At 49.3% G+C, this 27175-nt stretch overlaps 3 protein-coding genes across 3 annotated transcripts in view; all 3 read right to left on the reverse strand.

The window, feature by feature from the left end:
* Nucleotides 1–400: 400 nt before the first annotated feature.
* ik (IK cytokine) lies at nt 401–7287 on the reverse strand. The gene is made up of 20 exons (XM_085364773.1): nt 7120–7287; nt 6467–6533; nt 6278–6370; nt 6141–6200; nt 5597–5764; nt 4768–4882; nt 4618–4688; nt 4134–4180; nt 3741–3904; nt 3509–3617; nt 3211–3250; nt 2972–3125; nt 2880–2898; nt 2713–2797; nt 1723–1809; nt 1585–1642; nt 1422–1510; nt 1211–1319; nt 721–755; nt 401–609 (listed from the first exon to the last, which is right to left on the reverse strand). The coding sequence occupies exons 1-20, from the start codon at nt 7127–7129 to the stop codon at nt 582–584; spliced, it is 1608 nt and encodes a 535-aa protein (XP_085220899.1). The 5' UTR covers nt 7130–7287; the 3' UTR covers nt 401–581.
* Nucleotides 7288–8992: 1705 nt separating this feature from the next.
* ndufa2 (NADH:ubiquinone oxidoreductase subunit A2) lies at nt 8993–10517 on the reverse strand. The gene is made up of 3 exons (XM_085364810.1): nt 10374–10517; nt 9258–9364; nt 8993–9172 (listed from the first exon to the last, which is right to left on the reverse strand). Exons 1-3 carry the CDS (start codon nt 10475–10477, stop codon nt 9081–9083), a joined length of 303 nt encoding a protein of 100 aa, XP_085220936.1. The 5' UTR covers nt 10478–10517; the 3' UTR covers nt 8993–9080.
* Nucleotides 10518–13504: 2987 nt separating this feature from the next.
* The window catches only part of LOC146624912 (A disintegrin and metalloproteinase with thrombospondin motifs 2-like), a 34716-nt gene continuing 21045 nt past the window's right edge, over nt 13505–27175 (reverse strand). Inside the window, exons 4-25 of the mRNA XM_085364769.1 lie at nt 26854–26945; nt 26686–26769; nt 25863–25946; nt 25441–25594; nt 25145–25250; nt 23754–23897; nt 23513–23645; nt 21651–21764; nt 21058–21203; nt 20892–20981; nt 20727–20809; nt 19747–19880; nt 19415–19538; nt 18780–18860; nt 18527–18696; nt 18276–18435; nt 16544–16676; nt 16255–16465; nt 16043–16172; nt 15878–15952; nt 14852–15035; nt 13505–14603 (exon numbers count right to left, since the gene is read on the reverse strand). Of these exons, the coding sequence (XP_085220895.1) occupies nt 13853–14603; nt 14852–15035; nt 15878–15952; nt 16043–16172; nt 16255–16465; nt 16544–16676; nt 18276–18435; nt 18527–18696; nt 18780–18860; nt 19415–19538; nt 19747–19880; nt 20727–20809; nt 20892–20981; nt 21058–21203; nt 21651–21764; nt 23513–23645; nt 23754–23897; nt 25145–25250; nt 25441–25594; nt 25863–25946; nt 26686–26769; nt 26854–26945 (3383 nt within the window). The 3' untranslated portion in view covers nt 13505–13852. The remainder of the gene's footprint in view (nt 14604–14851; nt 15036–15877; nt 15953–16042; nt 16173–16254; nt 16466–16543; nt 16677–18275; nt 18436–18526; nt 18697–18779; nt 18861–19414; nt 19539–19746; nt 19881–20726; nt 20810–20891; nt 20982–21057; nt 21204–21650; nt 21765–23512; nt 23646–23753; nt 23898–25144; nt 25251–25440; nt 25595–25862; nt 25947–26685; nt 26770–26853; nt 26946–27175) is intronic.

Genomic DNA, 27175 nt, shown 5'->3' on the forward strand with positions numbered 1-27175 from the left:
GCTTTCTGTGTGACGGCCAGCAGGGGCGACGCCACTGAGCTTCGTCACTGTAAATATTGTTCATCCATAAGAGCTGACTGGTTAAGAGGTTGTGACTGATGAGTTGGTAGCCAATGCGAGAGCAGTGAAGTTTACTCTGAGCGGCCATCTTTGTCACTCATGTGGGCGTCTATTTTATTCTATTTTACTTTAGGCCAGATCTCGAATATCGTAATCTTCCCGTTCACAGACATCCGTGATACAAACTCAGGTTGTGAGGTCACGACGTCACACGTGTTAAAAATGATACTAATCAGTCTGTTCCTGGCCCCGCCCACTGCAGCTCCATGGATACAGCTGATCAGCACACATCCTCCTGATTGGCCGTCTTTATAGAGAAACCGCAATCACAGCAGATGTTTGGATGTTTTTATTCTCACAAAACAAACTGATCAATAAGAACAGCTAATCAATAACAATACACACTTATCGGGGTCAGTGACCTCTGACCTCACAGCATCTCTGTACATTTACATGTTTCTAAACTAACATGAAGCCGATCGATACACGATCGATTTAGCTGCTGGGTCTGCGGGGCGTCTTCAGTATTTTGGTCTCTTCACGTCGACCCTGAAAAAAATAAGTCTTCCATCATTTATGATGTCATACATAAGGTCACTGCTGCCTGATTGGCTGACAAAGTGATAAACGAGGAGCTGAGAACAAACAGGAAGTAGTTACCCGTCAGCCTCCATCTTCTTCCTCTTCTCGATGATCTGAAACAAAAACAGCTGCTTCAGCGTCGTGTTTGATTGGTTTACAGCGTGTGTCTGTGTGTGTATTTGTGTGTCTGTGTTCACTCTGCCTGTGTGTGTGTGTCTGTCTCACACGATCTGATATCGTCGTGTTGGTGTTGTTCCAGGATCAACATTGCAAGTGACCAATCAGAATGTTGTGACGTCATACTTTTGGGACTTCGGGAAAAGCCGCTGTGAAACAAAAAACTGTACTTAAGCTGCGAGAAACCGCCTCTGTCCGCCGATCAACGGACCCTGACCCTTTAATAAACGCTGAGCAGAACTGATATTGTCCTTGCAACATTGGAATTTCATAAATGCACGAATGTCTCGGCGTGCCAAAGAATAACGTCACAACAATGTGATTGGTCACTTGCAATGTTGAACCTGGAACAACACCAACACGAGGATATCAGATCATCCATCTCTCTCACCGCGCTGATCTTCTTCCACTGGCGGTCGAGCTCTGCCTTCTCATTGGTCTCTTTGAAACGTCGTGTCTTCCTGCCTTCAGACATCTTGATGCCGTACTGGAAGGCAGCCCTGTAGACACACACACACACACACACACAGAGTGAATACACACACACAGACACACACACAGGCTGCCTGTCAGTCAGAGCGGAGGGACACAGTAGCACGCACTTGGGCAGCGCCTCCTTGTTGTTCATGTAATCCGAGTACTCCTCCTGAGTGTCGAAGTCCCAGCGGCCCAGAGGACCCTTCTTATTGCCCTGGAACACACACAGAAAAGCATCATGTTGCTGTGTGAGGATGAGCTGCAGTGCATGCTGGGAGTCAGAGTTACCTGGTCCATCTTACTGTAGTCCACCTCTTCATCACTGTCCACGGCCAGGTCGTCCATCCTACACACACAGATGTAGTCACACACACCTGAAGGTTAACGCACCGTGTGTCTGTGTGTGTCTGTGTGTGTGTGTCTTACGTAGCAGGGTAACACTCTGCGTATGAGTTTGATCCTCCAAAAAAATCTCCCAGCTGCTCCTTACTGGAGTCTCTCCTCTGAGAGCCAGTACACACCAGCTAAGGACAAGTACTGCAGTAACACCACACACACACACACACACACACACACACACACACACACGCAGTACTGGTGTCGGTACCATGTATCACTGTACCACATACATACATGTATCTATATTGTGTATTTTCTTGTGTGTAGTTGTTCAGTATGCTCACGCGTTACCACTCCCGCTCAGGCCGTACTACTCCAGCTCACGCGTTGCTACTCCCGCTCAGGCGTTACTACTCCCGCTCAGGCGTTACTACTCCCGCTCAGGCGTTACTACTCCCGCTCAGGCCGTACTACTCCAGCTCACGCGTTGCTACTCCCGCTCACGCGTTACTACTCCAGCTCACGCGTTACTACTCCCGCTCACGCGTTACTACTCCCGCTCAGGCGTTACTACTCCCGCTCAGGCGTTACTACTCCCGCTCAGGCGTTACTACTCCCGCTCACGCGTTGCTACTCCCGCTCACGCCGTACTACTCCCGCTCACGCCGTACTACTCCCGCTCAGGCGTTACTACTCCCGCTCAGGCGTTGCTACTCCCGCTCACGCGTTGCTACTCCCGCTCACGCGTTGCTACTCCCGCTCACGCGTTGCTACTCCCGCTCACGCGTTACTACTCCCGCTCAGGCTGTACTACTCCCGCTCAGGCGTTACTACTCCCGCTCACGCGTTGCTACTCCCGCTCACGCGTTGCTACTCCCGCTCACGCGTTACTACTCCCGCTCCATCCCAGCAGCTGTGACATCACCTGAACCCCATACAGGTGAGCGAGAACATCACCTGTAACACAACATGAGCACAGACTTTACCTGCGCACAGGTAAACCAGCTCAGACAGAAGCTGGTGTGGTACAGTAAGCCCCACCCACTCATACAACAGTCCAATCAAAAACAAGGATATGGCTCCTGGCTCTGCCATTGGCTGCCCGCTGCTCCTGCAAACTTCTCATTGATCATCTTGATCTGGTCTCTGACTGATCCTGGACCTGCCACAGACGCAGCATCCATCAGTTATCGATCAGCTGTCATTGGTCAGAACGATCGTGTGAGTCACAGTGAGGAGCTTACCTGTGTCCACCTCCATCACCTGCAGAGACACACACACAGTTAGAACCACACGGGTAAACCAGGCACAAACAAACCCCACCCCCCAACATCACCTGGTGCTCGTCGCCTCGCGGTTTCTCAAAGTAGGCGTGTCTGCGGCTCTTGGTGTCGTCGTCACGGTCACGCTCCCGGTCTCTGTCCCGGTGACGCTCTTTCTCTTTGGTGGGTTTGGTGGACGGTATATAGTCCCCGATGTCCTCAAAGATACTGAAACACACACAAACATTATAAACACACACACACACACAATAAACACACACACTCGTGATGAGGCGATGTGGGGTGAACTGACCTGAGATCAGCCTCTGGAGCTCTCTTATCGTCCAGTTTACCTGAAACACAAACAGGTGAGTGCTTGACTAAGAAAAATGGTCTGTATTTATATATTTATATATATTACTCGTCCCTAAGGACCCCAAAGCGCTTCACACATCCAGTCATCCACACATTCACACACTGGTGATGGCAGCTACATTGTAGCCACCCTGGGGCGCACTGACAGAGGCGAGGCTGCCGGACACTGGCGCCACCGGGCCCTCTGGCACACCTGCAGAGCGTCAGGAGAACATCCAGCAGCTGTGCAGACTCACCTTTGTCCTTCTTCTTGATCTTCTTGTGGCGGGTTCCCTGCCTGAGGTAGGACAGGATCTGAGTCAGCTTGGAGATCACGATGTCATTGGTGGTCAGGGTGGTCTGAGCCTGAGAGACAGAACATGAGAGAACGTGAGGGAACGATCTCAGGGCTCTGCGATATTGAAATCATTCAGCTGGAGAACTCGGATGTTTTGGCGTGGCGATGACGTGGCGAGGACTCGGCCTCACCTCCATGCTGGGACAGTCCGCCTTGCTGCGGATCAGCGTGGTGGGGATGTCGGTGTCGGTGAACTCGTCGTCCAGGTCGACCACGTACGCCATCCTGCCGGGCAGGAAGAGCTCGTTCCTCTCGGTCACGCCGGACCTGAACACCACGCGGTAGATGTTCCTGCCTGAGCGAACACGGAGACACCGGGAACGCCGGGTTCAATGTTCACGTTCATATGATTTCTCCACCAAAATATTCACGTTGTTCTAAAAAGATTCCGTTTGATCCGGAGACGATCCTCCTTTATTCCTGAACGCTCCAGACTCACAACAGTCACACCTCCCCTCCCTCACCTCCTCCTCCCTCACCTCCTCCTCCCACATCCACACCTTCCTCCAGAAAACATGACTCACCCAGACGAGTCTTAAACTCCATCTTCTCCTCGGGCTCCACGTCCTTCCTGACAGACAGGGGAGGGGTCAAAGGTCACACGGAGACAGGCAAGAGATCAAAGGTCATATAGAGATAGATTAGGGGTCAAAGGTCACAGATGGGTACGGGGGTCAAAGGTCACATAGACAAGTAAAAAAGAGGGGGTCAAAGGTCACACAGACTGATAGGTGCGGGAGTCAAAGGTCACACAGAGACAGGCAAGGGATCAAAGGTCACAGGGACAGACAGATTAGAGGTCAAAGGTCAAACAGAGATAGATTAGGGGTCAAAGGTCACACAGATGGGTGAGGGGGTCAAAGGTCACACAGATGGGTGAGGGGGTCAAAGGCCACACAGAAAGATGAGGGTCAAAGGTCACACAGACAGACAGGTGAGGGGTCAAAGGTCACAGAGGCAGGTGAGGTTCTGATCACAGGGCTGCAGCTCTGCTCCATGGTTCCTTACTTGGCTTCTTTCTGGACCTTCTCCATCATGTCTTCTTCTTCCTTCTCCTTGCTGGTGATCTCAGCTCTCACCTGTAACACACACACACAGGTAAACAGCTGAGCAGGTAACACACCCGCACAGGTTATCCCGACGACCGCGACCTCTGACCTTCTGCAGCAGGGCGAAGTCCAGACCTTTCACCAAATGAGTGTGCTCCATGTCACCTCCCAAGAACTTGGACTCCTGGATCAACTGACGCCGCTTCTCTGCTGCCGACTTATCGCTGACATGCACACACAGACACACGCACACACAGACAGACACACGCACACACAGACAGACACACACAGACAGACACACACACAGACAGACACACACACAGACAGACACACACAGACACGCACACACAGACACAGACACACACACACACACACACACACACACAGACACACGCACAGACAGACACGCACACACAGACACGCACACACAGACACAGACACACACACACACAGACACACGCACACACACACAGACACACGCACAGACAGACACGCACAGACAGACACGCACAGACAGACACACAGACAGACAGACACACAGACATGCACACACAGACACAGACACACGCGCACACAGACAGACAGACACACAGACATGCACACACAGACACAGACACACGCACACACACGCACACACAGACACACGCACACACACGCACACACAGACATGCACACACAGACACAGACACACGCGCACACACAGACACACGCACATGCACACACAGACACGCGCACACACAGACACACGCACACACACAGACAGACACACACACAGACAGACACACAGACACGCACACACAGACACACGCACACATAGACACACGCACACATAGACACACACACACACACACGGGTGAATGATGAGAGTTTAGTTAGAATGATAATGACCCGTTCCTCTCGGCGCGGCCATGTTGGGGTCATCGATGGCTGGTACTCACGCCTCGGCGGTCGGCCCGACAGCTCGGTAGTTTGCCGTAGTGCTGATGAGTTCTGTCTCCTCGTAGTCCTTGTTGACGCCATCTCGCCGCTCTCTCGCTCGGTCTCGGTACTTCTCGGCGAGCTCGCGCTCACGCTCCATCTCCTGCTGACGCAGCTTCGCATAGTAACTGCAACCAAACCACAGCTGATCAATAATCAATAACATGCATTTGAGGGTCAGAGCGGCGCCGTCTGAGACCCTGAGTGCTGTGGACTGCTCTATGTGTCGACATATTTAACGCTCTCGTGCACATCACAGGTGAAAACGTCTGTCCAGGCTTTTTATTATTAATAATAAAAACTGTTAAATGTCGTGAACATTCATTCCTTTCCTTCCAGAATATTCCCGTGTTTCCACAATCCCGTCATAATCCCGGCTAATGTTAACAGTCCTGTGATGCGCCCAGCTGCCATCTTTCACTCAGCGAGCTATCAGCTCTGTGGAGGCCAGGTGACCTTTGACCTGCAGTTTTCTGATGTAACAAACGTCCAATCGGCACCCACCTCTTCTTCTTTCTCCTCCTCGCTGCGGGGTCCTCATCCTCGTTGTAGTCCCTCGGCATTCTGGGAAATTAAAAACACAGACGTGTCAGCTGTGCTGCGAGTAAACACCCGTCTGCTCTCTCCGTGACATCACTCACTCATGATGTCTGGACTTGGAGGGCGGGGCCGAGGAGGGCGTTGCCCGCGGTGTCATCAGCAGCTTCCTGAAGTCATCATTGGTCAGTTTGGACCTGAGGACAGATGGAAACACACACATTAAAACAAAGAAATACACAGTAACACAGCAGTAGCAGCGAGGAGTGTGTATCAGTGTGTGTGTGACTCACTGAGCTGCAGCTCGGTGGTCGTCCATGTCGTGGCCCTCAGGAGCCAGAGGGTTGGAGTACGTCTCAGCTGAAAGACAGGCAGATGTTAGAGCACAGGCAGATGTTAGAGCACAGGCAGATGTTAGAGCACAGGCAGATGTTAGAGCACAGGCAGATGTTAGAGCACAGGCAGATGTTAGAGCACAGGCAGACAGCAGGGCCGCCTCGTTTAAAAGGACACAGTGGGAGCTGCTCTGCTCTTTATATGTTCCCTGTTTTACACTGAAACAAATAACTGCAGATTTCATGGAAACTATTTGATTTCGACGTAAACCGGCTTGGCCCATGTGTAGAGGGACTCCTTCCCCGTGCTACAGTTTTACTAACAACCTCTCAACAGACGGAGCAAGGCCGCTTTAAAGCGGCAGAAGTGTGAGCGGAGTCTGGTGTGGCGCAGTGAGAGGAGAAGCTTGGCTAATAGCTGCTGTCAGAGGCTTTTTCTGTTCAACTGTTCGGTCCAGTTCAGCACTCATGCTCCCAAAGCCGTGTTTATTTCAATAATGTATCGAATAATTGCTGTTTTTATTGCATCTGTTTTTAAGTAAACAAACAGCTAACGGCTAACAGCCCGTAAAATGACTGTTAGCATGCTAACATGCGGAGCTAACGCTTACTTTCAGGCATCTCTGCGGGCAGCTGCTTCTCCTGCGGTCTGAATCTGGCACGGTCCGGTCACAGGGACAAACTAAGGCTCGGTGTTCGGGTTTCTCTGAGCTGCTGCGGGTCTCTTTGCTCCAGCCAAGCTCCGAGTTAGCTGTGAGGAGAGCTACCGTGCTGTGACGTCACGTCCGTTTTAGTTAGAGAAGAGACACAGCACCTCCTGCAGGAGGAGAGGAGACACCGCAGGACAGACAGCGGCGTCAATGAGCACCGCGAGATAAAAAACACAACAAAATTGTACAAATCCGGTTAAAATGAGTTGAAAATAGGAAATAAATAAAAAAATAAAGTTATAATAAAATACAGGCCAAATACTGTCTGTGTTTAAAGATCATTTTCATGTAGTTTAAATAAGGAGTTCTTTGATTTGATGGAGGAAAGGTTTGTTCTGCGTCACTGAGGTTTTTATTCACAGCTCAACTTTGTTCCTCACACACTGAAACACCCGCAGCTCTCCTGCCCGGTCACGTGTTGTTTCTCTGGCTCACAGCGCCCCCCGCAGGTCAGCGGAGCCACAGCTGAAGGTTCTCCAGGACCAGCTGGTGCTCGCTGCTGCGCCACCTTCAGGACTCACACAGCTTCACTCAGAGCTCCTTCAACAAACTCCAAACTCCAGATAACCAGCAAAGTGTTTGTTTCACTGAGCCTGAACCATCTAAACCAGTCAGACCTAAACAAACCCTCTAATTCCAGTAAAACCACATAAACCTGCCAAGAGGCAATGAACTGCCCTCCAAGGTGCTCAGGAACTTTTACTCCTGCACCATAGAGAGCATCCTGGCGGGAAACATCTTAACCTGGTTCGGGAACAGCACCATGCAGGACAGACGAGCTCTACAGAGGGTTGTGCGGTCAGCTGAGCGCACCATCCGCTCCGAGCTCCCTGACCTGCACTCAATCTACAGCAGGCGGTGCTGGACCAAGGCCAGGAAGATGGTGAAGGACCTCAGCCATCCCAACAACAGACTGTTCTCTCTGTTGAGGTCAGGAAAGCGATTCCGCTCCCTGAAGACCAACACAGAGAGACTGAGGAGGAGCTTCTTCCCGCAGGTGATACGGTCTCTCAATCACACCACCACACAGTACTGACCCACACATATGGTTCTTACACACACACTGGACTTTCTGGACATTGTTTCACTTCATTACTTAAATCACGCTGCTGTTATTGTGTATATATTTATTTATATTTCTTCATACATTCTTATATAGTTCTATATTGTGTATTTTGTTGTACAGTTATTTTATTTTCAACTTTAATTTATATATTTTATCTCATTCTCCCAGTTAAATTTACCCTTCATTCTAATTTGTGTTGTACAGTTATTTCATTTTTAACCTTAATTTATATTTTATTCCTTCCTAGTTAAATTTACCCTTTTTAATTTTTCATATTTATTTCCTATCTTATTCATAGCCTTTTCCTTTTTTGTTTTCTTTAGGTCACGAGCAGTTGTCCAAGCATTTCACTACATATCGTACTGTGTATGACTGTGTACGTGACAAATAAAATTTGAATTTGAAACTGAGTCTGTTCCTATTAAGAAACCTTAAAACCAGTTAAACTACGTGATCCTCCTAAAATATCAGTGAACTTCCTGTACATTTATACACTCAGAGTAAAAATATCTGAAATCCAGTTAAATGCTTCCAGGAAACTCGTTTTAAAGAGCAAATTAAACTTCTTATTGCTAATTTCAACATAAACAGCCTGTGAAATAATCTGACTTTAACTCGGGAAAAACTTTGGATGTGTCAATAAACTCCCAGTAAACCCACAGAAGCCCTGCTGATGGACCCAGTGACCTCACAGTAAACAGAGACCTTCACATGTTCACTTTATTCACATCAGCACATTTACAGAAACAAAAACAGGTCAGTGAATGGACTGAACCACTGCGGGCTCAGACGGGGGTCAGGGCTTGGACTGAGCCAGAGTCTGCAGAGCTTTGGCCACCTGATCAGCTGACATGTTCTCCACGGAGACGCTCGTCTCTTTCCCAAAATCTGAACAGAGACAGGGATCAATAACAGGTCAATACACAGGTGACGCATCTGAGTGTCCCGTGATGCGGAGCGTGAGGGGGCTCACCGTATCGGGCCCAGAGCCGGGCCTGGACTCCAGAACACTCCCGGATCAGGATGGGGAATTCCGGGTTGGACCTCTTCAGGGTCACGTAGTTCTGCTCCACAAACTCTCTGAAACACAGGGGGGAGGGGGGAAGGTCAGCTGACCTGTGACCTCACAGCAGGAGTTTCACCTGAACAACTGTTTATCAATCCCACATGAAGTGATGATGTCACAGAGACATAAACAGTGACAGCATAGATGACACTAATCAACGTACGCCGAGGCGTCCGCTCATCAGACGGCGTCCTCTGCAGGACGTTCAGTCAGAGGGACCCTGAACCTGCAGGTGAACTACAACAAAATGAAAAATAAAGCATGGCCGCTGTTTATTCATCTGCTCATCATTATTCTGTTACTAATGAACGGATTGATCCATAAATCAATACTCTGTCACGTGTCAGTGTTTTCCTCACATGACCAGATTACCAACAGTCTGCGTGCTCTTATTTTGAAGGGTCAGTCCCTGCTAATGGGCAGCGAGGAGCTGAAGGAGCTCCTTAATCTGACCTCCAGCTCCTCGTCTCCTCCATAACCTGACTCCTGCTGCAGGTCAGCTCTCTCTCCTCAGCTAATCACAGCGTGACGATGATGAAATCTCCTTCACCTTCATCTGTCTGTGGTCCCGTGGGTTCACACGGGTCACAGCCGTGAGTCATACTGTGATCATGGATCCCGAGTGGCCGGCTCAGGTGTGTGTGTGTCACTGCGCAGACTCAGAGGTCTCCACCATGAACAAACATCTGGAACATAAACTACATAAGACTCACAGCTGAACATCTGCAGGAGCCAGGGCTTCTGTCCAGATGTGAGTCAAACCTCTGCCTCCGTGTGTTTCCTTTAGCAGCTTTGTTGTTTACTGAGCTGCTGCTCTCATCTCTCTTTATGAGTCTTCACGTGCTCAGACACATTTATCCTGACAGCACTCACAGGGGTCAAACCTGCAAACCTCTCACTGTAAACCCGAGTCCGCGACTCTGTTAGCCGCTAGCTGTTAGCCGCTAGCTGTCCTTCGCTAATGACCGCTCTGTAAAACCATCACCGGCTCTTCTCGCCTCAGCAGCCCGGCTCTGAGCTCACCTGGCCCCCTTACTGGCCGCGGAGGTCTGGCAGAGATGCAGGCGGATCTCTCGGAGGTTTTTACCCAAAGTGGAGCCCAGACTCCTCACCACGGCGGCCGCCATCTTAGCTTCCTGTCAAGGACGGAGTGTGTCACTGCAGCCCCGAGTTTATCCTGACAGGAGTAACATTCAACCCCGAGTTTATCCTGACAGGATCAACATTCAACCCTGAGTTTATCCTGACAGGAGCAACATCCAGCCCCGAGTTTATCCTGAAAGGAGCAACGTTCAACCCTGAGTTTATCCTGACAGGAGCAACGTTCAACCCCGAGTTTATCCTGACAGGATCAACATTCAACCCTGAGTTTATCCTGACAGGAGCAACATCCAGCCCCGAGTTTATCCTGACAGGAGCAACATTCAACCCCGAGTTTATCCTGACAGGAGTAACATTCAACCCCGAGTTTATCCTGACAGGATCAACAATCAACCCTGAGTTTATCCTGACAGAAGCAACATTCAACCCTGAGTTTATCCTGACAGGAGCAACATTCAACCCTGAGTTTATCCTGACAGGAGCAACATTCAACCCTGAGTTTATCCTGACAGGAGCAACGTTCAACCCCGAGTTTATCCTGACAGGAGCAACATTCAACCCTGAGTTTATCCTCACAGGAGCAACATCCAACCCCGAGTTTATCCTGACAGGATCAACATTCAACCCTGAGTTTATCCTGACAGGAGCAACATTCAACCCTGAGTTTATCCTGACAGGAGCAACGTTCAACCCCGAGTTTATCCTGACAGGAGCAACATTCAACCCTGAGTTTATCCTGACAGGAGCAACATCCAACCCCGAGTTTATCCTGACAGGAGCAACATCCAGCCCCGAGTTTATCCTGACAGGAGCAACATTCAACCCCGAGTTTATCCTGACAGGAGTAACATTCAACCCCGAGTTTATCCTGACAGGATCAACAATCAACCCTGAGTTTATCCTGACAGGAGCAACATTCAACCCTGAGTTTATCCTGACAGGAGCAACATTCAACCCTGAGTTTATCCTGACAGGAGCAACGTTCAACCCCGAGTTTATCCTGACAGGAGCAACATTCAACCCTGAGTTTATCCTCACAGGAGCAACATCCAACCCCGAGTTTATCCTGACAGGATCAACATTCAACCCTGAGTTTATCCTGACAGGAGCAACATTCAACCCTGAGTTTATCCTGACAGGAGCAACGTTCAACCCCGAGTTTATCCTGACAGGAGCAACATTCAACCCTGAGTTTATCCTGACAGGAGCAACATCCAACCCCGAGTTTATCCTGAAAGGAGCAACATTCAACCCTGAGTTTATCCTCACAGGAGCAACATCCAACCCCGAGTTTATCCTGAAAGGAGCAACATTCAACCCTGAGTTTATCCTGACAGGAGCAACATTCAACCCCGAGTTTATCCTGACAGGAGCAACATCCAACCCTGAGTTTATCCTGACAGGAGCAACATCCAGCCCCGAGTTTATCCTGACAGGAGCAACGTTCAACCCTGAGTTTATCCTGAGAGGAGCAACATTCAACCCTGAGTTTATCCTGACAGGCAGACACTGTTTTGAGTGGTTTCTCTGGTCGTTTATTACAAACAGTTAGCTCTTAAATAAATTCACAAAGTATCTCAAATCATATGTCAAATAACTCAATTATGTTTCACAAGATTTTACTATTTTAATGATCCATAATGGTGAAAAACACCTTTAAGCACAGATATATTTTACTTTAAATGAACCTGAACTGCTGTTTCACTGCAGATTAAAGACTGACGACTGATGTCCACACATCAGTCAGCAGGTGTGTGATGTTGCTCTGGCCAGCAGGGGGGCGTTCCCCAGACCCCCTGTGAAGGACTCTGATCATCAATCAGTTATCAGTTACAAAGAGATCAGTTAGTAACATCAGCCGTGACATCAGCCGTCTCCCAGAGATGAAGAGGAGAGTCTGCTCCTCCACACTGAGATGACTGTGTCTGACGGAGGATCGGATCAGGACAGGGTGGAGTTCCTGTCTGTGGTTGGGGATGCTCTGGTGGAGGTCTTCTCTCTGCAGAGCTGCCCAGTCTCAGCAGTCTGGGAACCACAGATTCATGTTGGGGATAAACTGGTGAACAGTGGACGGACACGTGACTGCTCTGGTTATGAACGTGACTGGTTCCAGAGTGATTTTTACATTCTGGTAGAAAGAGGAGGGATGTGAACATCTAACTTACTTTTTCTTTTCTGATCTGATAATTCATTTTTTCTGTTTCTGTGTTTCTTTTGTTATATTTGGGTTTGTGGGCTGTTTGTGTCTGACCATCTGTTCCCAGGCTGATGTTCTTCATCGTCCTGAAATGACTCACGCTGCTCTGAGAACACATTTACTCACAGTTTAGTCTCGGTGGACCCGCGAGCGGGTTTTTATGTTTTGATTGTTTTCTGGAGGAGACGGAGGGACAAACACAGAAAGTCGAACCATGTGTGACGTGTTTTCAAAGCAGTCAGCTTTTTCCACTGAGCGCTCCCAAACACGAAGCAATTCATCTGATCTGGATTCAGTTTGATGTCCCACAGACTGCAGCTGGAGGAGAGTTTACCGGCAGAAAAATATCTGCGACAGCCTGAAGACACGAGACACAAACAGAGATCTGATGCTGATCGTATCCAGCATGAAGTCGCACGCGTCCTACAGGACGATTAGCTTTAACCAGCACCGACATCACCGACAGCATCTCAAACACTGAACAGAACGGTTAGACTCCTGCACACAAAGTCATCTATGGTGCACCTCTGTGAAGGCCCCGTCAATGCTGAACCATATCTGCAGGTGCAGGAGCAACATCTGCTTCCATCCCCAAACAGCACTCCAGCAGCACGGCTCCAGACTGACCTGAGAACAGGCCACACCTTCACTGCAAGCATCTGCAGCCTCATGAAACCAAAATACAACAAAACAGATGCTGAGATCAACACCAAGGAAACATCAGGTTTCAGCTCAGAGGGGACAGCATGAGACGCTGTTTATCAAAATCAATAACACTGATCAGTTTGTTCCTGTGCTCTCGGTTTCTATTAAAGGATTCACTGCTTTTATTTTCATGGTAAAAACAGGGCTGGATTTTATTTTGACTTCACAAACAGAAATCATCAGTCGGGTTTCAGAGAAGACAAAAGCACAAAATGTTCCTGACACCAGAAAGCGTGAACGTGATCCAGATGTTCATGATTCAGAGGCACAGCAGCAGCTGGATGAGACTTTATTCAGAAACAGGATTATTGGTACAAACATCATGATGGTGAAACAGACCCGGGGCCTTCTGAGGATCGCGTCCACGCTCGCGCCTCTCGTGGACGAAGGCCGCTCCGAGCACAGGTGGAGGTTGTTTCAGTCTGTTTCTCATTAGCGTTAGCAGGAAGTGCGATGTCGCACGTGTCGGGACGAGCAAATGGCCAGGGGAAATCTGCGCTCAGTGCTTCCTGTCAGTCCGGCTCGCTCTGATGCGGCTTTGCCGCCGCAGAAGGTCCTGCTGTCGTTTCTCGTTCAGGAGCTGCTGGATGCGTTTGTTATGCGTTCGCTCGTGGACCTGAGGCATCCGCGGCACAAAGTAATTCTGCTGTCCTCGGCTAACGTCGCTGTCAAGTCCGACGATCTGGTACTGGACCTCGTCCACCGAGTTGTTCTCTTTCTTTGATAGCGAGAAGAAGGACGATGAAGGTAGCGCCGGTTCAGCTTCGGTCAGGTTGACTTGACTTTGGAGGCTACGCCCTCCTGAGGATGTGGTGTTGTCACCAGGATCAGGCGATGATGTGGTGGAGAACTCTGGGATGGCAGAAGTCCAAACCAGCGCCGGCGTTTGGTCTTCAGTGTCAACAGTCTCCATGGTAACTGCAGCAGGGGGCATTGTGGGAGAATTCTTCCTGAACACATGTGTTGGAGCAGTTTGTGTGGTAATAGTATTACTGTCAGTGGTGGTTGGAGTACCTGGAAGCTCATTCAGGCCGGAGGAATCCTCGTAGGAAGAGTACTCGCTGTACTCATCATAATCCACGTAGACAAAGTCACCGGTGCTCCGTCTGGTTGGGGGTGGAGTTACAGTGAAGCTGCGCGTCAGGGTGGTGGTGATGATGTCACGAAAGACATCACTGATGGCACGGCTGCTGTCGGACCAGGTGGAGGTGAGCGCTGACGTCATGATCTCTGTGGTCAACCTCCAAGAACTAAAAAGACAAAAACAGAGTTCAGGTCTATGGCCCCGCCCTAAACCCGCCCCTGCTTCCTGCTTTAAATGAACACTTCAGTGTAAAGCCAATCAGCAGTTTCACGGTCAGCTCACTCCTGCTCTACACTTTTATTTTCAGCTTTGTCGATGTATCACATGTTTGTCTGACTGCAGGTTTTGCTCTGTTTGAGACTGGGACTCAGTTATATCTTTCTAAGACTCCTTTTGTTACCCGTCATGTCTGACCTGCTGTTCTCCGTCGGTGTGATGGTGCCACTGAAGTTGCTGGAGATTCTGGATTTCGTGGCATTGTTGAAGTTATCCTCACTACAGGACTTGCAGCACATCTGGCGGTATCCGATGATAGAGCAGTACCGACTCAGCACCTCCATTCGACAGAACGCCGAGCGGTCGCCGCGGCACGGCTGCCCTACAGACAGAACAGTAGGACGGTGTGAATCCTGACACGTAAGACCTCAGCTACAAGTTTTACTTCAGTGGTTTGATGGGTTAGTGTGATCCTCAGAGATGTGTTAAGACACAGCAGAAAGACACGAAGCAGAAACTGTGATAGGCTATAAACAGTAAAATAGCAAACAGGAGAAATGTAAACAAAAATAAGAGAAGGGGACTGAAAGTGCGAAAGAGCTTTGAAGTGGTGCAAAGAAAGGACTTGGACTGAACTGAATCTGTGAGTGTCCTGAGTGATGAGGGTTACTCATGGCTCACAATGGTGGGTGTGGGCAGGTAGTGTTTGTTAACAGTCTGACTGGTCCAGGTGAAGAAGCTGGTTGGGGCGATCGTGGCTCAAGAGTTGGGAGTTCGTCTTGTAATCGGAAGGTTGCCGGTTCGAGCCCCGGCTTGGACAGTCTCGGTCGTTGTGTCCTTGGGCAAGACACTTCACCCGTTGCCTACTGGTGGTGGTCAGAGGGCCCGGTGGCGCCAGTGTCCGGCAGCCTCACCTCTGTCAGTGCGCCCCAGGGTGGCTGTGGCTACAATGTAGCTGCCATCACCAGTGTGTGAATGGGTGGATGACTGGATGTGTAAAGCGCTTTGGGACTAGTAAAGCTATACAGATACAGGCCATTTACCAGGCCATTTGAGTCTGGAGGTGTGCGACCTGACTGACCTGAGACACCGACCAGAGCATTGATTCTCAGCAAACAACAGGACAGAAACCCTCAGACTCAGACCACAACGTTCAGGAAGCAAGAGAAGAAGACGAGGACGTAAAGACAGACGGCAGACAGAGCAGGAGTCAGAGCGCTTTACTTGAAGAGATCTTTGGAGCCGGGAAGCTGGGGTTGGACCTGGACAGCCACTGAATGATGGCATTCTTCTGGTCACCTGCAGGGAGAGCAGCAGCACTGTAATTCCCAGCATCCATCCTTTTCCTCATTGCAACAAATGTACGGTACATGACTGGTCAGTGCCTACCACCGCAGGGCGGAGCCAGGCAGGTGCGTGTCGTGATTGGCCGAGGCTCGCTGCAGTTTCCAGCTGAACTCTCGGGATTGGAGCACGCGACCTGACGCTCCTGAGTCCCGTTCCCACACGAGACCGAACACTGTGTACACAGAGGGATCGATCAGACTGATCAGGTATTGATCTGTGGACATGTGCAACTCCTGATAAACGGATCTTCATACCGGAGTCCAGGGCCCGGCTCTCCACACAGCGGGGCAGGGGAAGCGGTTACAGGGTTGTTTAGTCTCTGGTCGGTCATCGCCGCAGAGCCTGCTATGCACAGAGTGCCGCTGCTGCCCCCTGGGGGAGTTCTGCAGGCAGCTCACCCAGCGACGCTGCCACCCAGTCTGACCGCAGGAGGAGCTGCAGTCCTCCCAGTCTCCGGTCACCCAGCTGAGGGGAAGACATGCATCAAAAGAAGAAAAATGACTGGGTGACTGTGGGTGTGTCACGTGACCTGTAGCATGTTACCGTGCCGGGCTGCAGGCCTCGGGGTTACAGCTGCGGCTGATGGCTCTCGGTTTGCTGATAGTGGAGCAGAACATCCTCTGAACCATTTTCCCATCAGCCTTCCTCCTGCAGCCGAACCTGGTGTACTGTTTTCCTGAAAACAAGGAAACATGACAGTCAGTGGTGGTCCTAGGCGAACTCTCCCCCCCCCCCCCCCCCCCACACACACACACACATGCATAAAACATATTAAAGATTGTACATTGACATAAAACTGATGTCAATGATACGGTTAGCGCCCAGTTAGCTCCTAGCATTTCTCAACAGCTCTGCCTCCTTTTCGACTGCCCGGGACATTTAAACAATGGATAATCCGTATACAAAGAAATTCATGCTTTTCTCCTCAACAGAGAGCGTCCCCCGATTGAACAACAGCGCCGTAAAATAAGAAGAATGGCGCCGAATTACAGAGTTAATAATACAGACTTTGTAATATCTCACGTGAAGATTCATCAGCCAGATGAAGTGTTTACTGACAATTGACAGTGATAGCGCACATCATCATCACTATTCCAACAATCCTCTCCTCACAGACAAGCATAAACACACTCGACTATATAAATCAGATTTAACACACGTTTGTAATGACGCTAATTCAGTTTACAATAGGGTTCATTTGCTCAGTCAGCAGGTGGCGGTATCCTCGTACACTGGGGAGTAAACTGCCATTAAACGAACAGAAGAAGAAGAAAACCCTGCACATGCGCGGTACGAATCGGGGAGTCCTGATCCGTAACTATCTTTTTATTTTTCGTTTTTGTCTACATTATATTGAAATGTTTCATTATTTAAGAGATACTTGTTATTCTTAACATCTTAACAGATACTCTGACCTGTAACTATCGTAAAACGCTTCGACCGGAAGTAGAAACCTTTGGCGCATGCGGAGTACGGATCAGGTTTCCGGTACGGATCGGGTAGTGACAGGGCCTGTGACATTCCCAGTATGTGCTGGCTGATGTCGGGGCAGCATGAGTACGAGCAATTTATTTATTTTTTGCCGATGCCCGTGATGCCGCCTCCCACCAAGATGCCGCCCCGAGCAACCGCCCATGTCGCCCGTATCAAAAACCGCTACTGATGACAGTTAACTGAAGTACGCCACAGCTGTTAGCTGTTAGCTGTAAGCTATTAGCTGTTAGCTGAGCTGTGTACCTCAGAGACAAGAGAGCCGATTCATGACACTGAGATATCTTAGGCTTGGCTCATACTGGCAGGAAGGCCTGGACCTACATCAGCAGTTGGTCCAGTTGAGAAGCCCATGTAGTTAAAACAATGGGAGGCACACACATTTCACCTCTGACGACAGACTCAGACCTTTGACCTTTAAAGGGGAATGCTGGGAAATCACACGGAGTACCATTTTTTCTGGTGTAGTCAGGAAGTCTGTAAAGCGTAACAGATATCTGGACTTCTTGGCTGTTAGTAAAATAAATCTTGTTCTTTGCTCACAGATTATAGATATGTAGAAACATGTTTATAGAGGAATACGCCTCAGTGAGCAGGAAAGAACTGAGCTCAAGGCCTAAAATCATTATTTATCCCTCTTTCTGCAAAAAAGTCCATGTATTCCCAAATTAAGACGACATAATAAGGCAGAACAGAAGAGCTGGGCTGACTCAGAGAAGGTGTAGAAGATGGATGATGGAGTATCGAGGAGTTGAAGTTCTAATGTTTGGAGATTCTCAGGTACCTCCTCCACAGGGTTTGGAGCAGTGCGACCACTTCTTCAGGGCCCACTCGTAGAAGATGGCGTCCTCCTGCACCAAGTTGGACTCCAGCGAGGACCGCAGGCGATCCTGGATGATGTACTTATAGGACACCGTCACCTTTGAGTCGCCATGAGAACGGACCTGACGGACAGGAGACAGCGGGGTGTTGGTAGTTCTGGTTTGTGTTAGACACACCGTGGACACTCTGGGCTTCACACACCGATGGACTTACCATGAGCACGACTCCATACTTCAGCGGCCCGGTGGTCTGGATAGACTCCTCCTCTTCCTCTTCTGTGTTCCTGTACTCCCAGGCCACGCCCTTTTCAATCACCACTCTGGATTCTGGGAGCTCGTGTTCGTCATTGAGGAAGAGATGACCTGTGTCCTGGTTCTTCATGGCTGTAGCAGGAAACAGAAAGACAGGGTGTTTCAAGAAGACCAAGGAAAAATAGGAACTCCTTATGCGTGTTCTTGATTCTTACCCAGGATGTGAGGAGTCCCCTTGAACTCCTGGATCAGCAGGTGTCGAGCTCCTTTGGGGATCTCCAGGATCTTCAGGTAACCTGGAAACAATAATCATCCAATAATGAACCGTCCAATAAAGGATCAGGATTCATGCAGCAGGAAACATCAGGAGGGTGTGAACAAACATCTGAACCACCAGCCTGGTCCAGATAAACTTTCAACCTACCTGCAGTTCCTCTGGTGTCCAGCAGAGGCAGCAGTGAGTCAGTCCTCATAGACTCCCATGTTAAAATAAACATGTTTACAGCCGGATACACGGACTGTTCTGTTCTACACGGATAACTTAAACCTGTTTATAGCTCACCTGTTTAAATTATTTTAAGGCTTAAAGTCTGTATTATTGTGGGCGTGGCCTCTTTGACTGACAGGTGGATGGTGACCCAGATGGCTGCAGCTGCTAGTTGTCTGTAAGATTGACCTGAACCGGACCTCTGGACCAGCCTCTGGGCTGTTGGAGCCCTTTGGAGCATTTTTAATGACATCATGTGACCAATAACGTGGCTGCTGTGACGTCACTGTACTAACAGAAGCTGAGCTGCAGGTTTGAGTGAATTTAAGCTTAAAACCAGAACTCAGTCTCAGCTCGGTTCACCTTGTTTCTTGGTGCTGCGGGTGAAGTTTCCTTTGACGATCTTACAGCTGGAGTTATCTCCTCCACACACTCCACATCGGTCCTCCTGCTTGTCTGAAGCAATCTGACCATCGCAGCCAACGTGCTGCAGGAGACGAGGAGAAGAGGAGAGGAGACGAGGAGAAGAGGAGAGGAGGAGAGGAGGAGAGGAGATGAGGAGATGAGGAGAAGAGGAGTTGAGGAGAGGAGGAATGAGTCAGGACCACATTAAATAAAAGTTCACTGAAACAGTAAAACGTGACACAGTTCTTCAGTCAGAGGTCAACACACAGAAACTGAGACACAATAAAGACCTCACACTCTCCTCGGACGCAGACACTGTAGACGTCGTCATAGGAACATGGCGTCCCATCATGCACCATTCTTTTCATTGACACTGCGGCCGCCGTCTCCTTCGACTGACAGTACAGACGGCAGCGCTCGTCAGCTGTGACACACAAACGAGTCAGTGCAGGAGCTTCACATCATTCTGGAAACATCTGCTGACATCTGCTAACGTCTGCTCGACACTAAAGAGTTAAAGGAGGAGAGTTTTCCTCCAGCAGCAGATTCCTCACTGATGACTTTTACATGTGCGCACGCACACACACAAACACACACACGTTTCTATGTCTCTGTGAGGACCCTCAGTTACATAATGTATTTCCGAGACTATAAATCTGAAGCTGGAAACCTCGTCTGAATCTCCAAACAGGCCTTTAAAGGTTTGTCCTGAAGCGTCCTCACAGAGCACAAATCTGTCCACCAACGTCCTCTGAAGCAGAAACGTCCTCACTGTAGTGCAGCGGTCCCCAACCCCCGGGCCTCGGACCGGTACCGGTCCGTGAGTCATTTGGTACCGAGAGTTGAGGCTCAGGTGTGAAATGTTTGGTTTTCAGGGTTTTTATCGTTTTTCAGCGTTATTTTGTTATCGTTTTTATCGGTCTGTTCACGTGTGTTATGAATAAATCTTCTTTTTTTCGGTACCGGTACTAGTTTTATTTCGTTGTATTTATCCGCGACACCTTAAAGGCCGGTCCGTGAAAATATTGTCGGGCATAAACCGGTCCGTGGCGCAAAAAAGGTTGGAGACCGCTGCTGTAGTGGACATATTTGTCCTCAGAGTTCCACAGCAAAGAGCAACCGTCCTGCTGCTCTATGTGGACAGGAGCCAGAAGACCTGCGTGTGTGTGTGTCTTTCTCTCTGTGTGTGTGTGTGTGTGTGTGTGTGTGTCTTTCTCTGTGTGTGTGTGTGTGTGTGTGTGTGTGTGTGTGTGTGTGCGCGCGCGCTCACGGTCAGGGTGTTGGTACGGCAGCCAGTGGTGTTTCCGCCCCTCGTGTTCAAAAACAGGGTTCCAGACTTTGCACTGATCCTCCCTGAAACACAATCAGAACATCACAGCTGCTCACTTGACCCCTGTGAGGAAGGGGGAGGGGCCGGGCAGGTAACAGCACTCACCTGAAGTCTGTCAGTGGGGGGCAGTTCTCTTGGCTGCACAGCTGGAACTCGTAGGTGTTTCCGAAGCAGGTGCGCCCCCCGTTGGCCGGACTGAGAACAGCGATGGGTTAGTCTTACTGATTGGCGCACCTGACGTGTGACACCACATAACTGACAGCTCACTCACATTGGGTTGTCACAATGTCGGGTCCGAAACCTGACCCCGCCCCCACATGTCCGGGAGCAGCTGCCATATGGACTCCACGACCCCCAGCCGCCATCTTGTCTCAGAAGGTTAGGGGTCAGCTTCATGCAGTAACCTCTGAAACAATGCTGCAACAGGAAGTTAGCGTTAGCGTAAAGACAGGAAGTACAGGAAACCAAACCAGCCATACTTGTTCAGTTTGTCTCTACCTGCCCTGTCATGAACTTTGACCTCTAACTGAGGCCCGTCTTTGATGGAGCCGTTTGGTTTTTTGCTTGGTGTGACTTACTGGGACGTGCACTCCTGAGAACACCTGTGAATAATGTTTCTCACTGCAGAATGAAGGAAATGATCTTATTCAGGTTCCCAGGCTGATGGGAGGCAGCAGTTGCTTCTCTGAGATCACTGGAGATGTTTTTCCTCTTTAGCATTGTGCTAACAGACACCTGAACACTGCAGACCTGAAAACTGCCCAAACTTGCATGATCAGGTGTGTTTGAACTGCAACACCTGGCTGCTACTTACCTTTTCATGTCCTATAGAAGCAGTAAGACTCAGCCTAAATCTGTCCTCACCTTCCCCGGCCCACACTTGGTCCCGTCGAGGGGCGGACCTTTCTTGGTCTTACAGTAGAACGGGTTGTTGTAGTCGCTGCACCACAGCTGTTTGCAGGGATCAGTGTTCGTGTACTGCAGACACATGATGAGAAGGTCATTGGCTGCTGATGTCAGAGGAAGCATGAACGTCATCACTGCTTCAGCCTTCAGAAACACTTCTGTCTGTTCCACATCAGAACACATTTAATCTTATTTCCTGAACATCAGGTCACATGACCATCTGGGAATCCATTGGCTATCAGCTACTCTGAGGATGAGCGCCAGTATCTCAGAGACTTCCTGTTCTCATCAGCAGACACTGTTTATGAAAGCAGACAGTTTAAAAAAAGATAAAAGCACGATAAGCATTTCACTGCATATCGTACTGTGTATGACTGTGTACGTGACAAATAAAATTTGAATTTGATTTTGAATTTAAAAGTGAATAAAGTAAACTTGTGGTCAGACAATGGCGGTTTGTCTGGGGTACTTCCTGTTTATCGCCTGCACCCAAAGCCCCACAAGCACCACAGAACCAGACATCTCATGTGTGGAGGTTATTACCGTGATAAAGAGAGGAAACGGACACATTCTCAGGCAGCGCGTGATGACGAGGGAAAGATAAAACCTCGTGTTGGCACCCTGCTAAGATTTCTCAGAACAGGAAACGTGGCGAACACGGCGGCGTGAAGAAACAACCAGCAGGTAAACATCAGCTCGGGGAAGCCTTCAATGAAGCAGCACTGTAAAGTTTTCTATGGGATGTCCAGATGTGAGCTGAGGCCAGCAGCAACATCTGCTGAGGATGTTAGCTAGGAGGTGAAACCGCTCTGGAGAGTGTTTAAAAGAAGCCGTCAGACGGATCAGCTGAGCTGAAGACTCGAGGTTTCCATCAGGACGCTGCAGTGAAGCAGCTTCCTTCAGTTCAGCTCTGATTGTTTTCCTGCTGGATCACATTTCCTCTCAGGATTTAAAACAGATTTTCCACCAGCCTCCAGCCCCTGTTTCCTCTGGCTGCTCCAGTTTGTTTTCCTCACAGAACACAAATGTTTACATCACTTCATCAAAGCCGGCTTCAGTTTCTCTTTTGGCTCGTGGGGAGCAAACTCTTTCATTAACGACTGTTAAACTGTTTTCTCTGCACTTACACTGACAACTTTGTTTTTTCTGCTTAAAAAACAACTTTCTGATAAGGAGACATCGTGTCAGTGCAACAACAGCCATCAATCATCTCCTGAGGTCTAATGTTCAGCTGGAACCTTTGGGTCCTGGCTTTCATCTGTAAGTACCACCCAGCTAAACACTGCTGCAAACCCAACAGTAACTGCTGATGGCAGCAGCCTCGGCCAGCAGAACAGTGGGACCCAGCATCAGCTCCAGTACAAACCCCGCCTTCCACCACGCTGATGCTCATGGTAAAAAATAAAAACAGTCGCTTATGAAACCTGCTGAAGCGTGGGCTGGTTCTCAGATGGGACCGAGGTAGAACATGTCCCACAACATGTGGAAAACGTGAAAGAGTGCAGATCCCAGCCGGATCGAGCACTGTATCAGAACAAGTCCGTTCCTCACGACCCAAATCCCCCAAACCCCCACAGCCACGGCTCAGAGCTGATTTAAAGAGACCTGCACAATATCAGGGAGACGTTTTTAGTGTTGGACCTGACTGTCACACTGTTCAATCAAGTTAAAAACCTAAATGAAAGTTATTGGAAAGATTAAGTATTTTCCTGTACCTGGTGTTTATGTGAGTTTTATATTGTTTCTCTCTTTTCTCTGAAATGTTTTCACATAATTTTATAAAGTTAATGCAAATATTTAGTACAGACAGATGGACGTACTGCGGTACAGAGACTGTATCCTGGTCCAAAGTCGAAGCGGCACTGTTGGTCCATGGAGTACTGGAAGCCCGGCAGCTGAGGCTGAGCCGGCCAGTTGTGGTTGAACGGGTCGTCACGCAGACAGTCGTACGTGCTGCAGGCACGCAAACCGAGCTCAGTGCATCAGGTTAAGACTTTAGTATTTCTGCTTTGTACATCAGCAACACTGAGTAGACGTTGTAGTATTATTCACAGTACTCACTGCAGGTACTTGTGCAGCTCCCTCCAGCTGCACCTCGACCAGTGGTAACGGTGGAAGGTGGCCTGAACCTGCGGAGACATGATGCTGCCCAAAGGCACGTCGTCACCGCAGTCATTCGCCTCGCCGTCGTGTTGCATACCCAATCTGCATGGACGGAGAGAGACAGAGACTGAAGACAAACAGCAGGACGCTCACTGCAGTCAGTAACTACTGAATGTTGCACAAAGGCGTCCACACAGACGCCTGAGCACTGCGTGTGTTTCTGAAAACACAACACAGTGAACACGGAAACTGTCTCTGGTTCATGCATCACGTTTGTGTGTCATGGTCGTGCATGTCCATGCGTCACGTTCGTGCATGTTCGTGCATCACGTTTGTGTGTCATGGTCGTGCATGTCCATGCGTCACGTTCGTGCATGTCCGTGCGTCACGTTCGTGCATGTTCGTGCATGTTCGTGCGTCACATTCGTGCATGTTCGTGCATGTTCGTGCGTCACGTTCGTGCATGTTCGTGCATGTTCGTGCATCACGTTTGTGTGTCATGGTCGTGCATGTCCATGCGTCACGTTCGTGCGTCACGTTTGTGTGTCATGGTCGTGCATGTTTGTGTGTCATGTTCGTGCGTCACGTTCGTGCATGTTCGTGCATGTCCATGCGTCACGTTCGTGCATGTTCGTGCATGTTCGTGCATGTTCGTGCGTCACGTTCGTGCGTCATGTTTGTGTCATGTCCGTGACGTCACGTTCGTGCGTCACGTTTGTGTGTCACGTTTGTGTGTCATGGTCGTGTGTCACATTCGTGCGTCACGTTCGTGCGTCACGTTTGTGCGTCACGTTCGTGCGTCACGTTTGTGCGTCATGGTCGTGCATCACGTTCGTGCGTCACGTTCGTGCGTCACGTTCGTGCGTCACGTTTGTGTGTCATGGTCGTGCGTCACGTTCGTGCGTCACGTTTGTGCGTCACGTTCGTGCGTCACGTTCGTGCGTCATGGTCATGTGTCACGTTCGTACGTCACGTTTGTGCGTCACGTTTGTGCGTCACGTTCGTGCGTCATGGTCATGTGTCACGTTCGTACGTCACGTTTGTGCGTCACGTTCGTGCGTCACATTCGTGCGTCACGTTCGTACGTCACGTTTGTGCGTCACGTTCGTGCGTCACGTTCGTGCGTCACGTTTGTGTCTCATGGTCGTGTGTCATGGTTGTGCATCACGTTCGTGCGTCACGTTTGTGCGTCACGTTCGTGTCTCATGGTCGTGTGTCACGTTCGTGCGTCACGCTCGTGCGTCACGTTCGTGCGTCACGTTCGTGCATGTTCATGCGTCACGTTCGTGCGTCACGTTCGTGCGTCACGTTTGTGCGTCATGTTTATCCTTAATGTTTGTGTGTCTCACAGATGTCCTGTTTCGTGTGCAGCTACAAAGGCCGAAGAAAATCCGTCCTCCAAGACGAGAACACAGCTTCGATGCAGCTGGCATATGCCCGTAACTGGAGCGTAACCTGCAGACACACATGACAGGGTCAGAGGTCATTTGCCATCTGGTACCATTGTTAATTCTACACCTGGTAATCAGTGTGGTCGGTTTTTGTAGTATCCTGCTTCAGACTTCAGTGGCCTGGATAACTGAGCACCTACACGGACATTGTGGTAGTAGTACTTCTAGCAGTATCAGTGGTAGTGGGGTATTACCCTGCATGCCGGTGGGGCCGAACTCCTGCCTGGTCAGGTAGATGGTGTGGTCGTGCTGCTCAGCGAGACTCTGCTCTCTGTGCTGGAGATACGACCATCCACATACGTTCTCCAAACTCTTCTGAGGATTCCCCACAGAGATCAGCTCCTGGGACTGATGAAACAGGACGGTGCTTGTTATTATTCCCACACATGCACCTCCTAACAGACAGGTAACCTCTCAAAGCCTGAGGGAAGAACACTGAACCGATTCAGCTGCTCAGACTGCCTCAGGCCTGAATTTAAAAGACCCACAAAATAGCACTTAATTATGATTTCTGCCCTGAAGACATCTTAAAACACGTTTTTCCTGAACAACTGGAACCCTTCATACAAAGGGCTCTGACCCGGTAGGTTAAGGAGTAGGACTCAGAGTTTGGTACCTTGGTTGGTGACAGCAGGGCGATTCTGACCAGGACAACGTTGATGTTGGCACCCAGTGAGTGGTCTCGATAGATTTCATTAACCTGGAGCAGACAAACATAGCTTTAAAGGAATCCTTACTGTGGTGGAGGCTTTCCTGATTTATGGTACAGTCACCATTTAAACTGGTGAGAGAGCAGAGAAGCATGGTTCACCATCGGCATGAATCAGAGCCCCTCCTGAATCCAAGCGTGACTTTACATTCAAGTAAACTCAGCCTTTATGCACTGCTGTTGTGTAATCCAACTCTAAATACACCATTAAACAGCTAATTATTACTTAGCTTAGCTAACAGTCATGTTAGCTGTTCAGTTAGCTGAATATGTGTCTAAGCTCTTACCTCAAACTTTTGACTGCAGACATTTCAGCTGTTTACAGTATGCATACTATGAGTTACCAGGCAGACTTTCAGCTGATCATTTCTCACATTTTTAACTAGCTACAACTATAACTCATGTTTCATGAGACATTCAATAATCTCTCACTCCTCCCTTTGATCAATGACCGGTCCTTTAAACATTCCTTTTAGCTCTTTCTTCAAAATTAACTTGATAAAATAATCTTGATTCTTTAAATAAAATATATTTTCTGTTGTTTTTCCACTTTAGGTAGCTGAATCCATCCACGCCCTCCCAGCTGCTGCAGATGTGACGTAAACAGCGATGTTGACACATCCTTGATTAAACTGGTTCTGCTCAGGACTGGTTTCCCTGGGCTTCTCTCCACTGTGTCCTCTCTATGGTTGACTTTATCCCTGAGCTGAGAATCTGTGTTTCCACTTACTATGTTCATCAGTGTCAGGAGATATTTCTGAATGTGGTCTCGGCCGTGGAAAAGAAGAACAGAATAATCCACCGCCAAGAAGACCTAGGGAGAGGAAAACAGAGCAAGAATTAAAACGTTGAGTAAGCTCTGCCATCAGCAGCATATCATCTCTCACAGTCCACTAACCTCGATGTGAAACAGCTCCGCCTCCTCGATGTAGCGTCTCCTTCGAGCGGATCCTGAGGCCACGTTCAGGTTCAGGGAACCGAAGAGAGGACCTGGAGACAAACGAATGAACCATCACAGCCCTGAAAACCTCTCCATCAGTTTCTAAGAGTTCAAACACTCAGCGCTGGTTTAAATGTTGTTTTATATAAATGTTGGAACCAACAGAGCTGAGTGTGTGTCTGTGTGTGTGTGTGTCTGTGTGTGTGTGTGTGTGTGTGTCTGTGTGTGTGTGTGTGTGTCTGTCTGTGTCTGTGTGTGTGTGTGTGTGTCTGTCTGTGTG

The sequence above is a fragment of the Diplotaxodon limnothrissa genome, linkage group LG10 (assembly GCF_057381915.1).
Source record: "Diplotaxodon limnothrissa isolate DT_005_m linkage group LG10, D_limnothrissa_male_GT1.1, whole genome shotgun sequence".
Lineage (NCBI taxonomy): Eukaryota > Metazoa > Chordata > Actinopteri > Cichliformes > Cichlidae > Diplotaxodon > Diplotaxodon limnothrissa.